Source organism: Gymnoscopelus braueri (genome assembly GCF_963280865.1).
Source record: "Gymnoscopelus braueri genome assembly, chromosome: 18".
NCBI lineage: Eukaryota > Metazoa > Chordata > Actinopteri > Myctophiformes > Myctophidae > Gymnoscopelus > Gymnoscopelus braueri.
The window spans coordinates 49,781,319-49,797,030 of NC_137618.1; the positions used below are offsets into that span (position 1 = coordinate 49,781,319).

The following is a 15,712-nucleotide window of genomic DNA, read 5'->3' on the forward strand; positions in this document are numbered from 1 at the left end:
CGGTGCCAATTTGCTAAGTGATCCTGGGCACTACACTCCCCCCACCAGCCTAGGGAGGCCAGGGCCGAGCTCATGCCTCCTTCAGGCATGAGAGCCAACTGACCTTCTTGTCACCCGACAGGGGGGAGTTTCCCTGGTTGGACGTAGCGCGTGGAAGGAACACGTTATTCCAACCAGTTCCCTTCCCCTCCATCAGGCGCCCCGGCTGTCATGGGGGAGGCGGTATAGTGACCAGGATTACTACATGTTTTTGTGAGGGTATTAACTACCCTAGGAGACACGGGGAGAACATGCAAACTCCACACAGAGTAGGCCCTTTCGCCAACTCCACCTAGGGTATGGGCGCTGATGACGCGGAGGAGAAGACACGCCCCCAGTGCCCACAGCGTCCCCGGCGGGAATCGAACCCAGGACCTTCTAGCTGTGAGGCGACAGCGCTACCGACTGCGCCACCGTGCCCCTTAGGATTTGAGGCATTTTGTTCCAAAAATGTGTTTTGCTAAATTAGACCTGCTGGTGGCGCTATAACAGGCCAATGTGAAAAGGGTGGCATTTCTTCCTCGTCCTAATGGGAATGTGCGTGTGAAATTTCACGGAAATTGCAAGCTGCGTGGATAGTTTGAGGCTTTTTGTTCAAAACGGACCAATCCTGCAAACTTTGGAAGCCAACCATAGGCAATGATTGAGGATGGAATATGGGAAATGGAACAGATCCGTGTTGATCACATGACTATAGAGATACTGTGTTCTGATTTGCATGACGTTTGGATAAAATCTATAGGAGTATTGTAAAAAAAAAAGGCTTTTGCACAAATCTGCCTCCTGGTGGCGCTATAACAGGCTCATGTGAAAAAATTGGGGATTTGAAATGATAGTTGACTGAAAATAACCGCGTAAAGAAAGAGATATACATTTGAGGTCTTAAATTAAAGCCATACATTATTTTCATATAAAGCAAAGGTTATACTTAATAGTATTAGTATACTGTGTCGTATGACAGAGACACGTGGCGAAAATAGCCGATCTACAAGCTCACAACGCGTCATTATGAGAGATTGTAGATCTGCTATTTTCGCATGAAGTATAAATCAGGCTTTACACACAGACAGTCTAATATGTGAATGACAGGAGAGATGATCATGATTTGATGAGTTTTTACCGTCATTATTGAGCAAGGGACTGAAGAATGGATTGATTTCCTCAGTGAAGATGCAGCCAGTGAAAGAGTAGAGATGAACTCTGGCCTCCACATCATAAAAGGAGACCAGACCCTCCTCATAATCCACAAACACTCCCACTTTCTGGACCTCCTCTCTTACAGGGAGGAGGACAGGAGGGTCAGCAAGAGCTGTGTACTCATTTCCATTCCTCAACATTATAATCCAGTAACCATCGTCAGCGCTCACTGTTGCTTTCCTTTCCCTGTTGATGGAGGCTCTGGTCACTCCTATAGACCAGTCAGTCTTCCCTTTAACCTGAACCTCATGGTAACATTTTCCTGAGGAGAAGCTTTGGAGATTCTTCTGTACGTTTCCAAGATTCCCTTGTGTTCCATCAACAGGCAGGAGGAGTGCTGTATCAGGGTCCAGATTTACATCCACTGCATATTGCTGGATCCTCCACAGCTCAGCATCACGCAGCTTCTCCATCTCTTGACTGAGTGTCTTCTCCAGCTGAGCCACAGCTGTCCTTACAGTCCCCACATATGAAGACTGATGGACATTGACCTTTGTCCAGTCCTTGGTGGGTGGAGGGGTGTTGATGGAGGTGAAGTTCTGGAGGAGCTGGAGCTGGTCTTCGGTGTGTGAGAGCTGCTTCAGCTCAGAGCTTCTCTTTTTTAACTCAGTTATTTCCCATTGTAGCTCTTTAATGAAGCCTTCAGCCTGTTTCTCTGTTGTTTTCTGCTTCTTATCTATCACATCAATGAGCTCAGCCTGGCTTTTCTCAATACAGCTCATCAGAGTAGTGAAGACCTGCACACTGTCTGTCATCTCTCTGTCTGCATCTTTCTTGCTGAGCTCTACTGCATGTTTGACCTCGTAAATCTTCAGTTGTCTCTCCTGGATCATGTGCTGAACTTCAGCCTCCGTGTTTCCCAGCTCAGCCTTCTTTCCTTCATATTCTTCTTCCAGAGATACAACTTGATGCAACTTGTGGTCTGACTCAGTGCAGAACTGACAAACACACACGTGGTCGGTCTTACAGAACAGCTCCAGGGGTCTGTCATGTTTCTTACACATAATATCTTCTTTACAGGGTCAATTAGTTTGTGGCGTTTTAATGCTGCAACTCTCTTGTGAGGCTCCAGGTGAGTATCACAGTAGGAGATCAGACACACCAGGCAGGACTTCAGGGCTTTGAGTTTGGTCTCAGTACAGATGTCACAGGAGACTTCATCTGGTTTGGCAGGTTCTTGGTTTGTGCTGGAATTTCTTTTTAGCTGCTTTGACCTGAACTGATAGGCCATCTCCGCAAGAACTTTATTAACAGAGAATTCTGGTCTCTTATAGAATTTCTTCTGACATAGTGGACACTGACACACATCATTAGTGTCCCAGTAATGTGTGATGCAGGTGTTGCAGTAGTTGTGTCCACATGGAGTGGTGATTGGATCAGTGAACACATCCAGACAGATGGAACACAGGAACTGCTCTTCAGAATGGAGACTGCTGGCATACGCCATTTGTGCACACTGAGAATGAAATTGAAAACATCAAATGTTTCTCTTCATTTATACCAACAGCCTTACATTACACCACATAACATATTGTATTGAAAAGAGAAAAAAAACATAATGCATACACACACTTAGGCCTAGACTACACGTATATGGATAGAAGCCAACACCAACTCAGGACTCCTGATTCGCTGCCCTCCACACTCTCCATGTCTAGCATCAGGGTCTTAAAGCTCTACAGTGTTGTTAGCTAAGGTGTAGTGTCACAGTGCATCTACGTAGGTTGGTGCAAATCTTGCCTTTCCTGGCTTTTCCCCTGTGTTGATTTTGACAGCATTTTTTTATTTAGTTTTAGTCATAGTCTTTTGAAATAAAATTCCATTTAGTTTTAGTCATATTTTAGTCGTCTGAAATGTTTTAGTTTTTGTCTAGTTTTAGTCGACTAAATATCATAAGATTATGGTTGACTAAATCTACAGTTGATTTAGTCGACTAAAATGCATATTGGCGGTGCCTTGATGGCGTCGCAATGGATGATTTTATACTTGGTTGCATGCTGAAAATAGCCGATCTACAAGCTCACAACGCCTCACGTTGTGAGCTTGCATCTGCTATTTTCAGAGCGCAACACCCGAGCGCAACCAAACATAAAACGACTTGTCTCTTAGTTCTACTGGATCTCTTCTCTACTAGTCCCTCACTAACATTTTAGTCTAGTTTTTATTTGTTGACGAAAAATATCTAGTCTTCGTTTTAGTCATGGTAGCTTATTTTTTATTTAGTTTTTATTTAGTTATCGTCAGTGAAAAAAGGTAGTCGACGAACATTTTTCGTCATATTTTTAGTCAACAAAATTAACACTGCCCTGGGTTGGCTCCCACATTGTCAGTTTGCTCGCCACTAGTTCCGGGTGCCTGACGCAGTGCCAGCCTCATCCTTCTCTCTCTGTAGTGTCAAGCATGACATTTTATTACATGAACTTCTCTTTGTGGTTTAAATGGAACAGCTCTGTTATGGTTTCAAAGCTACTTATCAGCAGGAAAACAATGTATAACTTGGAAACATCTCATCTGACAACAATTGATTTATTGTGGCGTCAATCTTGTATCCTTTACGGTTTCAAGGTTTTGCATTTATTAGAAAATGTCATTGCATAACAGTATGAATTATGATGTTTCAAACAACATCAAACAATAAAACGTTTTCTATTAGCTCCTCATTTATATGAATAATTTATATCTACAGTAAGATAACCAAAAGCTTGCTTGATTTTGTTTGCGGATTATTAAATGTTTTTCTTTTTTTTTAAACTGTTAGACGGACATAAATTCAATCATCAGAAATTATCATCAATAATTGAATAAAGTGATCACTTGGGTCAAGGCAACTACATTATCACTTAATAGGCTATAAAGAACACTGCATACATGACGTTTATGCCTCAAAATCATCCAGCCAAGTTATTTCCCTATAATATTCACATAGCTAACATCTTAGAATTACCATCACTAAGGGCGCGCTCCCACCGCACTTTAATTTTACCTCTGGGGCGGAATCTGCCAATGCTTTGTCAATGCAAATGCGTGGATTCTTGGAAAAAATCCGCAAGACCAGGAATCCACGCATTTGCATTGACAAAGCATTGGCAGATTCCGCCCCAGAGGTAAAATAAAAGTGCGGTGGGAGCGCGCCCTTACTCTTAATTTCTTGGAATATTCATAGATTAAAATCTCACATAACACTTATTTCTAACAAGATATCAAAGAATATAGGAGTCATCAGAAGAATACGCCACCTGGTGTTGAGAAAAATACTTTATCGTTTTATATGACACAATGATCATATCTATACATTCCATACTCAATTTCAACCTCAATTATTTTCATTCTACAAAAATGTAGAATGAAAAAAGAAATACTACTTTCTCCAACAAATTCCCCAGTCTCTTAGAATCCTTCAAAATGTTTTGATTTAATTCATTTCCAAAAATGCTTTAGTTTCAGTCAACTCATAAAATACTCCTGGTCTGTTTTCGAAATGTGTTTCAGTGTTTCAGACTGTTGGCCAACAGAGGGATGCCCCGGAGCACTACAAGAAGGCCAAATGATCCACGCCAGCATGGCGTTCTCTGTGGTGTTCCACCCCCATCCACACAGGAGATGTTGGAGTCCCAAGTCAGCCGCGGTCTAGGTACGCCTCGTAGACTCTATGCATTTGATAATAACACGCATGGCAAGTGATTTTCAATTGATAATAATGGAGAGGAGATAGTGCATTTGATTATTAACTTCTTATGCCTGAATGACTAGTCTGTGGGTCAAATTCATTGTCCAGGCATAAACCTGGCTGTGAACAAGCAGATTTCATTTAAATTCTAATTATGATTTTACTTTATCAGGCCATGGACTTCCAAAGTAGCAGCGCCAGGCAGGACCATGGGGCACCACAGGCCCAATGTCCATCCCCGGTGGGCTCTCACACCCTGTCCCATCAAGGCCTCTCACTCCACCATGAGCTCCCCCGCAGATGGTTTGCTGTGCTACCACCACTGCCTCCACCTCTTCGTCCTCATCTTCCTCCTCTTTCCAGTGTGCACCGCCCCACCGCGACAGCTCCAGCCCCAGCCTGGGTCATCCCTATCCCTCCAGGGCAGCGGGGACTTACCTCCAGTAAGGTGAAGAGAGAGAGAGTGTTTACCTCCAGTAAGGTGAAGAGAGAGAGAGTGTTTACCTCCAGTAAGGTGAAGAGAGAGAGAGAGTGTGTTTACCTCCAGTAAGGTGAAGAGAGAGAGAGTGTTTACCTCCAGTAAGGTGAAGAGAGAGAGAGTGTGTTTACCTCCAGTAAGGTGAAGAGAGAGAGAGAGTGTGTTTACCTCTAGTAAGGTGAAGAGAGAGAGAGTGTGTTTACCTCCAGTAAGGTGAAGAGAGAGAGAGAGAGTGTTTACCTCCAGTAAGGTGAAGAGACAGAGAGTGTTTACCTCCAGTAAGGTGAAGAGAGAGAGAGTGTGTTTACCTCCAGTAAGGTGAAGAGAGAGAGAGTCGGTTTACCTCCAGTAAGGTGAAGAGATAGAGTGTGTTTACCTCCAGTAAGGTGAAGAGGATCTGGAATGACGTCCAGGCTGCCGTCGACCTTCCTGACGCAGGAGAGGACAACAGGCAGTTCCGATACGCGGCCTACAGGCAGTACATTGTGTGGCGCTACAGGACTCTGGGCGCTGACAACCAGCTCAACGGCCACCCAGTTGGTGTGTGTGTCAGCGGTGCAGAGAGATGCCATCAGTGCTGGAGAAGAAGAAGTGCTGCATGCAACGGCCTGGCGCATGTATTTCTCTGCTGCCACAGGCTGAAAAGTTTGAGAACTTGTCACATTGTCCATTTATTTTTACATTCTATGGGTGATACCCCGGCCCTGTTTATTGTGGTGAAGGTAAGGACCATGCCCTGAGACTCACAGTAAGGCCCCTTTTCCACTGGAGTTACAATCAGTTCCACTGAGTGTTTCAACTGAAAAATGAATTGGTTCAGAACATAAAAGGGTTTGGAACTGGAACCAACAAACAATTGTTTTTCTTGCCATGAACTGGGAACCAAAGTGTGTCACTATCCTACAGGTTGGAAGATTCAGATGCGCTATAAACAATGGCTAAAGCAAGTGAAAAATCATCATTAAAAATAATTAAAAGGAAAAGGGATACTCCGCTCTATTCTGTGGCAGTTTTTTCCCCGTTAAATCCGGATAATGGACCTGCGCCGCCCCAATAGGTTATTCTAGCACCTGCTCTACCCGTCACCATTATGCCGACACCGTTATTTGCGCATGGAGGTGTGCCCGTGGGCGTGTTGTTGCTATATCCCCCACATTACAATTCTACAGACACACATGGGTACGGCTTGGGGAGGGGGGATAGTGGATTCTAGAAGCACCCGCTGGTTTATAAAATCACCCGTCAAGTGCACACAGACACTACAATGGCTTTGTGCGTTGGACCATGAGCCGTGTTGCCAGCCTTGGCGAGAAATCAGCAACCGCAGTCCGCAGGTCTATGAAAACAAAAAGAAGCAACTATAAGGCCACATGAGCACTTCAAACTACTAACTAGAGCTTTCATATCCCCTATATATTTCAGCCCGGCTCGACTAATAATTGACAAATTAGACCCAGCCCAGCCCGTCAGTCATTTTTCTAAAGAAGCCTTATTTCTCATTAAATCTTGGTAATTCGTTAATTCTTCCAACAGTCTATATTTTATTTAAAAAACAGCTTGGAGCAAATAGGGCTATATAAATATATACACTGCCCCATAACCATTTTAAAAATGATTATGGTTATTCTATGAAATATATGTTTCATAGAATAACCGTAATCATTTTTGCGATGGAGAAATCACATCCAATACATGAATATGAAAATACGTATGAAATGAGCATAACAAGATAAGTATTGACTTATGAATGCAACAAACTAAAAAAGTATATGGAATTCAAAGAATAAATTGGCCTCCAGTGTGCATAGCTGAATAGGATGGGTTAGGTTTATGCACCTGTATCAGTTATAATGGTGGTACTTGGAGAAACAGGACTTTTCTGAAGTGGTACTAGGTGTAAAAAGCTTGAGAACCACTGACCTATTGTACCACAGTAGTAGTGTTATTAGGTATATATCACACACACTCACACACACACACACACACACACACACACACACACACACACACACACGTGAGACCTTGAGATTTATTTCTTGTTTGTCACATTCCTGAGCCAATCATTTCATACTGACCGATGACCCGGTTGTCAAATTACTGGCTTAGGAATGCAACCACAGACATCTCCTTGAATTCAAGGCTTCATGGGGTGTGTAATTGATGGAAAACAAGTAGTTTGTTGGGGTGCGGGGGGTGAACTAAATGGTAAATGGTGCCTTTACCCGTATATAGCGCTTTGGCAGAGGACCCCATGCAAAGCACCAACCTGCTCATCAGTAGCAGTTGAGTCTTGCTCAAGGACACTTTGACACCGACTGTGGGGGAGCCCGGGATCTAACAGGGAACCTCACTATTCCGCTCTAAAAGTTTTCATCCGGTTTCTCCATCCGGCCGCTTTAAAATATCAAAACACCCACGGTGTCAGACTATAACAAAGTCACATATATATGCATCATATGTACATACATTGTTTTTATTCAACAATCATCACAATATGAACAATATGAACATCAAAATGTATTATCAATACCCTTTATCAGGTGTCTGCTCTGAACTAGAGCAGACACATCACATATCACAGCCGGTACATCAAATACAGTGTACCCTCCTAGAACCTGAGTGTAAAGCGTGTAAAAAAAAACAACTAAATCCTGCGGGGAATGAAACCAACATAATGCCCATGAGGGTCCGGCCAGGCTGTCCGTATCTTCCAAACACAACAGCTGGGAATCACAATGCGGTTGTCAGCGCCCAGAGTCCCGTAGCGCCACACAATGAACTGCCTGTAGGCCACGTATCGAAACTGCCGGTTGTCCTCTCCTGCGTCAGGAAGGTCGACGGCAGCCTGGACATCATTCCAGATCCTCCGGGCCAGTCTGAGGGTAAGGGGTCAAAACAAATGTTACAAAGTGCTGTACAATAAATAAGCAAGAATAAAACAAGACATCACATTGAAATGGAACAACAATAAAACCAGTAACACTACCAAAGGCTGGGAAGCGACAGTCAGACGTGTGTGTGTGTGTGTGTGTGTGTGTGTGTGTGTGTGTGAGAGGCGCATTGCAGCGTGACGGACGGACTGACGGATGGAGGGACACTCTGGAAAATCGATTCTACAGTAACTGCGACCTTCGGTCGCAATTAGTTACAAAAAAAGTCGCGAAACTGTACCTAGAAATCAACAATGCATAGAAAAACAATATTACTAACCTGAGATGACCCTCCTGCATGACATACATGTCAAACTGTGGCAGCAGAGAGATGCACGCGCCAGGCCGTTGCATGCAGCACTTCTTCTCCAGCACTGTTGGCATCTCTCTGCACCGCTGACACACACACCAACTGGGTGGCCGTTGAGCTGGAGGATCCTATGGAGCGCTGATATTGGGGTTGTCTGGCAGGTCAAAGAGCATACTGGGCTCTCGTGCAAGAGCCCTGTGTAGCATCAGCCGGCAGTCTTCCAGACTCATACTGTCAATTCGTGCCTGACAATAGACAAAGACAATAATATTTATAGAGAGACAAATTACAATTCATTTCTCACTGAAGTAACATGTGTTCATCAAAGTATAAACATTATGTTAGACCAAGGAAACACATGGAAATAAATAAATGGTAAATGGTGCATTTATATAGCAATTGTATTCCAAAGCGCTTTACATAGATTGTGCATTACATTCACACACACATTCATATACCGATGGCAGGAAACCATGCAATGCACCAACCAGCACATCGGGAGCAATTAGGGGTTCAGTGTGTTGCTCAAGGACACTTCGACACTAACTCTGGGGGAGCCCGGGATCAAATTGGGAACCTTGCGGGTCTACCATGCCACTTTTACCGGCTACTCAACCCCCAAGCCACTGCCGCCCCGTGGTCAGGGACAGGGTTCTTACACATTCAATTGTCTTTATTTTCAGACTTTTTATTATTTGGTACTGAAGCATTTCCAAATCACATAACCTGGATTTATACTATCATGTCATGGTGTCATGTAGCAAAGATAGACAATCTACAAGCTCACAGCTTGGGGATCGGTTATTTTTGCTATTTGTAATAAAATATAAAATAATAAAATATCTGAACATGTTCTCCTATAATGACATGCCCAAAACACTGTGTAATAATCTACTTCTACTATAGTGAATGGTGGGTACTTAGGCTGTGTCTGGCGTGCAGACTAACATTTGCATACGATATGCTCATGTCTGAACTGGACTCTATCTATACAGACAGTATATATTGTGTGTGTGTGTGTGTGTGTGTGTGTGTGTGTGTGTGTGTGTGTGTGTGTGTGTGTGTGTGTGTGTGTGTGTGTGTGCACAATGGATGGAATTTATCATTGAACACAACTGTACAACGAAATGTACTCTATCGATCTCATATCTATATCATAGCCTATCTATCTAGATCCATCGATCTTTCTACATATACATAATTTGTTCTATGCCTAATAATACTATTAGTTACCGTAACATACATTATCAGCCAGCAAACTGATTACAGCCCAATATAACGTCTTACAGTAATACAAATACTTGCTATAAAGCTGTGAGTAAAAACGTATGTGTATGTATTACACATAGTTTACAATAAGTTTGATAGTATGATAGGCTAGCTTACCTCAGAATCCGACATTCTCCGGCAGAAGTCAATGCAAAACTCGAAAAGTCTGGTGTCTCTCCGTCTCTACCTCTCTCTCCCTGTCTCTACCTCTCTCTCTCTCTATGTGTGTGTCTCTCGGTTTCTATCTCTCTCTCTCTCTCTATGTGTCTTTATGTCTTCTGAATGTCCGCAGCAACCTTTCAAAAATAAACGCCAGTCCAGGAGCATGCGCAGTGCAGATTTCTTGTTCTTCTTCGGTGGTGCCTATATTCCGCAGTGTCATGGGTAGAGAGGTGGGCCTGAGCAGTATATCTGTGACAGCACTGGTTACTTGTTTAGAGGCCCCTGGCGGCCGCTGCACATTTCACACACACTAGATATTTTCGGAGCATATTTAACCCATTATTGACTGATAAAAAAAAAAAAAAAAAAAAAAAATGTCATTAAAATTTTGCCCAAAAATCACCAAAAAGCGCTTATAGCAGCTTTAATTACCAAATTCACCATTAATGCACTGTGAGCCAGTATCTTCCTCCCACTTTCTTTTTTTTTGTTAGGACAATATTAGCCCTATAGATGGGCTGTGATATTTACATACATTTAATCAGTGGTGTAAAGTAACTAAGTACATTTACTCAAGTACAGTACGTATTTTTACTTTACTGGAGTATTTCAAATGTCAGTACTTTTACTTCTACTCCACTACATCTCAGAGGCAAATATTATACTTTTACTTCACTACAATTATTTGAAAACTTTAGTTACTTTTATGTTTGTTTATTCAGATTTCAGCATGATCACAGATGTTTAAAAAGACAGGTGCCATTAAAAACACTGAATTATTTTCCTGATTACAATATAAAACTTCAAATCAAAAAAATGCAATTGCCTATCTAAAAATCTAGTAACATAAAACAATCTAACATCCACTATCATTTAAAAGTCTGCACATATATGGGATTGGTGATTTCTTGTATCTCTCTGTTCGGCAATGTAGAGTGTCCAGGTCATCTCCATTCCTTGTTTGGCGACCAGAGATCTCCTTCCTGAGGCAGGGTAGCCAGTTTCTGAAGTTGGACTTAAACAGCTTCCTGGCAAAGTCGAGACACAGTTGAGTGCGCCTCTCTGCTAGGGTGCACAATGTGAGGCTGCGAAGTGAGAGCCTCTGTGTATCCCGAGTACCTCCGGCCAAGTATGATTTTGCAAGCCCGTTTCTGAACTCTTTCCAGTCTTTTCGTCTGGTCAGCAGTTAAGGAACTGTGCCAGACTGGGACTGCATACTCCAGCACCGGACGCACATAGCCTGTGTAGATCGAAACCAATTCAGGGTCTTGGACCCCAAACTTCTTCAGGCGACATAGGACGAAAAGCTTTCTATTGGCTGAGGTCAACATATAGTCCACCTGGCTGTCCCATTTCAAATCAGCTTGAATGGTGACCCCCAGAACCTTTACTGTGTCACAGACTTCTAGTATGTTTTGGTCAATGGAAAGTGTTGGGAGGGCCGGTTTTTGTCTCATGAAAGTGACATGTACAACTTTGCATTTTCTTGGATTGAGTTTCATTTTGTGCTCGTTTACCCAGATGTCCAAACCATTCAGGGTCTGTTGGAGGGTGCAAGGTACCTTGGGCCTCCACGACTGGGCCATAGTCATATCATCCACATATTTCCAGTGGTTTGGTCCATCCTGGAGGGCACTGTTAATCAGTGCGAGGAAGACTATAGGCCCTAATACGGTCCCCTGTGCAACTCCACATGTGGCATATTCCCAATCAGACAGATGTCCCTGGTAGCGCACTTTTTGCTGCCGGTCAGTCATGAAGCTGCAAATCCATGGAATCAGACCCGGTCTCACTCCTAGATCAAGGAGACACTGCACTGCCACTGTGTGGTCTACGGCATCGAAGGCCTTGGCAAAGTCAGTTGTGATTACTGTGCACACTGAGCCTGAAACATCACTGGTCCTATACACAAAGTCCATTAAACTGACTAGATTGTGTGTTGTGGAACGGTTCTGTCGGCTGCCAAATTGCATGGGGTCTAGATTTGTCGTGATGTCATTCAGAATCCAGTTCCCAGCAAACTGTTCACATATTTTTGAGAGTTGAGCTGTTAATGAGATCGGCCTTAATTCATCTATGTTGCAAGGGGAGGATTTTGGTATAGGGACAACAGTAGCCTCTTTCCATTGTCTAGGAACCACCCCTTCATCAAATGAACTGTTGATGATATCACAAAGAGGAATGCTGATCTCACATGCAAACTCTTTCAAAATATTGGGGGGGATCATATCTGGGCCAGGGGATTTATGACAGTTGATGGAAGACAATCTATTATATACCTCCCATACTGGTATACTTTGTAGATTTTACAAAACATACATTACCCACTTAAGCCTATACATTTTTGCCATTTGAAAATATCTATACAATGTGTTGCATTGTGAGCTTGTAGATCTGCTATTTTCAAAAGATTGTATACATTTTATACATTTGAAAACTTGTGAAATGGGAGATTCTGCATAATGAGTACTTTCTACTTTTGGTACTTTAAGCACATTTTGATACCAATACTTTTGTACTTTACTCCAGTCAATTTTGAATTCCGGACATTTACTTGTAACAGATTATGCAATATTAAGTAAAACATTTGAGTACTTTTCCCACGACGTTTGTGTGGATTAGAGGCCCAAACATAGAGGGAAAAGTACGTTTATAATTAGCCCTGAAACATGACATGTCAGTCATACCATGACCATGACAGTCATGGCGCTACTTGTTCCTGTTTTTTTTTAAATGTTACATTTAAAACCAGCATATCTACATAAACGTTCAGATTTCAAATATAAAGTGCTGAACTTCCGGCCATGGATGATACAAGTTAAAGCCTATACCTCTATGGTTAAAGCGCACAGGTCTAAGTACCCAAATCTTCTGTATTGTTCAATAAAAAGCATTTTAATCCGATCGCCAGCCATTTTCTTTGAATATTCTCCATATGCTTTCAACCACGCGCCGCTATTGGTTGGGAGGTGTATTGCACCCTGATACACTATTTTTTTTAAAGAAAGAAATTGAAAATGGCCGGCAATTGGATTAAAAAGCTTTTTATTCAACAATACGGAAGATACGGGTACTTAGACCCAGGCGTTTTAACTTATTACATCCATGGCCGTGGGGTCAGCACAGGTTGTAAATGTAGAAATTTCAAAAACCAGGAACAAGTAGCGCCATGACGCTTGTGACAGACGAGCGTCATGTGAACCATGGCTATGGTTTATAATCCATGCTAGACAGTGTTGTTGACAGACAGCGTTTGTTGACCCTCACTTTTAATAAGGCTACAAATAATAATAACCATGGAAAGTAGCATCACTGTGCTAATGCTAACGGTCGATTTATCTACACTCACACTCAAGAGTAATCATCACTTACAAACAATGCAGTCTAATTAAACAGATTTCTAACACTAGCATAAGGCTACACATGGTACACATTATCAAAGATACAAAATACACTCACCTCACCTTCAAATAAGATTTCCCCAGAGCAAAAATACATCGTAAAAACGTCTGCCAAGTTGAGCTCCTCTTTGTGTTCGTTTACTCTGTTCAAAAACCTGGCTGCCGGCTTGAACTTCCTGCCTGAGAGGCTGTTCCTGTTTATTTTGGGGGGTGGGGTGGGGGTTGGTTGCAAGCATTGCTTTGAAGTGCATACTGCCTCCTACTGTTGGAGTATATATTTCCTAGTGTAGAGTTCCTGGTTTAAGTGGTTAAAGAGAAAGAAAATATAAGCAATTACATTAAAATGTTATTAAAACCCTACAAAATTCTAGCAGCACTACAACATACAACTTAAGTGTCAGAATTGACAATGCAATGAGTAAATAAAAATAGCAACAGCATACGAATAAAAACAAAAAGGCAAAAGAAGAAAGAAAAAACATTTGACTGAGGAGCAATTAATCCTTGGAATTGAATCAGTTTTATTACTGAGGTCACCTTATTTAGTTTTGAACACTAAAATAATATACAAGCTTAAAAATGGCTTATGGCTTAGGTTCAGGGTAGAGAGAGAGAGAGAGAGAGAGAGAGAGAGAGAGAGAGAGACACAGAGACAGAGACAGAGACAGAGAGAGAGAGAGAGAGAATTCTAGAAGGGACACTTTCCTCATGCTAATGTAGTCTGATCTACAGTGAGTAGAGCTATGCATTCAAATGCAAATGTACTCAAACATGGACAGCGTCACACTGGTGTGACAATAGAAGGCTCACGACACATCGACACACATTTCAATGAGCGGGACCTGTACGGTGTGAGGACAGCTGAGCACCAGACATCCACACCACGCTCTGTATATACCAGCCTGACGCTGGCAGTAGCGGCCGCTTGCTAGCTGGGCACCTGTCTATGTCTAGAAAACCCTGTTGATCTGAGGTTTTTATGGAGAATATTTAGCTCTGCCCTGCGGTCACAATGTGGTGGCTCTGTTTTACTTTCGTTTCAGGGCTGTGAGCAGATTGAGTTCATCTACACCAGTGGTTCTCAACCAGTGGTCCTTGAGGGGGTTCCAGGTGGTCCCCAGCTAAATGATGGAGAGTTGGTAACCAAATGATCAAGGACCCTTATACCTTTACCTCTTGAGAGTGTAAAATGAAACCAAATGCACCCTTATGGGTCCATTTGGTTTCATTTTACACTCGAGAGTTAAATTATTGTTAAACATCTTCCTTAATCTTACTTAATTAAAGAATTGTGATTGTGATCAATGTTTGCCTGTTATTATCTCTCCTATGGTACCAACATCAATACAGCATGGAATTGTGGACAAAATATTAATATTAAAAGGTTTTTGGTCTGAGAGGCTAAATCTCATCAAATGGTGGTTCCATGGCTCAAATGCTGAATAAATAATGGACCTTGGTTGAAAACCAATGATCTCTACACCACTGTTTCCCAAACAGTGGGTCGGGACCCATGTTTGGGTCGCGGACCCAAGTAGAGTAGAGTTAATGTCCATGTTTTTTTCTTCTTTTTCGTTTCCTACATTTAAAAAATATATATATATTTCAAAAGATTTAAAGAAGTTTAAACCAAAATATCACACTTTTTCATCAATTAAAAACAATTCCAACATTTTTCAAAAGTATTTCATAAATCAAAAATCAAACAAAAACAAGTAGTGAAAATAGCAGAACTACAAGCTCGCAAGGCGTTGCGAGCTTGTAGATCTGCTATTTTCACTAGTTTGGGTCCCGGGTAAACGTCTAATTTCTCTTTTGGCCTGGGTTAAGTTCAAGGTTCCCTGCTCCCCAGCAGTGGTGGAAGAAGTACTCAGATATTTTACTCAAGTAAAAGTAGCAATACCAATACCACAATATAAAAATACTCTGTTGCAAGTAAAAGGCCTGTGTTCAAAATGCTACTTGAGTAAAAGTACAAAAGTATTGGCATCAAAATATACTTTTTTACCAAAAGTAAAAGTACCAAAATGTTTGAACATAGCCAATCTACAAGCTCATACAGATCGGCTATTTTCAAGTAGCCTACGTATAAAATAGGGCCGAAGTGGTTAATGTATGTTTTATAATATAATTGATATCTGCAAAGTAACTAGTACTTAAGTTTTCAAATGATTGTAGTGGAGCAAAAGTACAATATTTGCCTCTGAGATGTAGTGGAGGAAAAGTAAAAGTATTGAAAATTCCAGTAATTACTCCAGT

General features: G+C 42.0%; 1 protein-coding gene across 1 annotated transcript in view; it reads right to left on the reverse strand.

The window, feature by feature from the left end:
• LOC308073408 (zinc finger protein RFP-like) overlaps positions 1–14,497 on the reverse strand; it is a 25,992-nt gene extending 11,495 nt beyond the window's left edge. The window contains exons 1-2 of the mRNA XM_080412281.1: positions 14,394–14,497; positions 1,160–2,692 (exon numbers count right to left, since the gene is read on the reverse strand). Of these exons, the coding sequence (XP_080268407.1) occupies positions 1,160–2,240 (1,081 nt within the window). The 5' untranslated portion in view covers positions 2,241–2,692; positions 14,394–14,497. The remainder of the gene's footprint in view (positions 1–1,159; positions 2,693–14,393) is intronic.
• Positions 14,498–15,712: the final 1,215 nt, after the last annotated feature.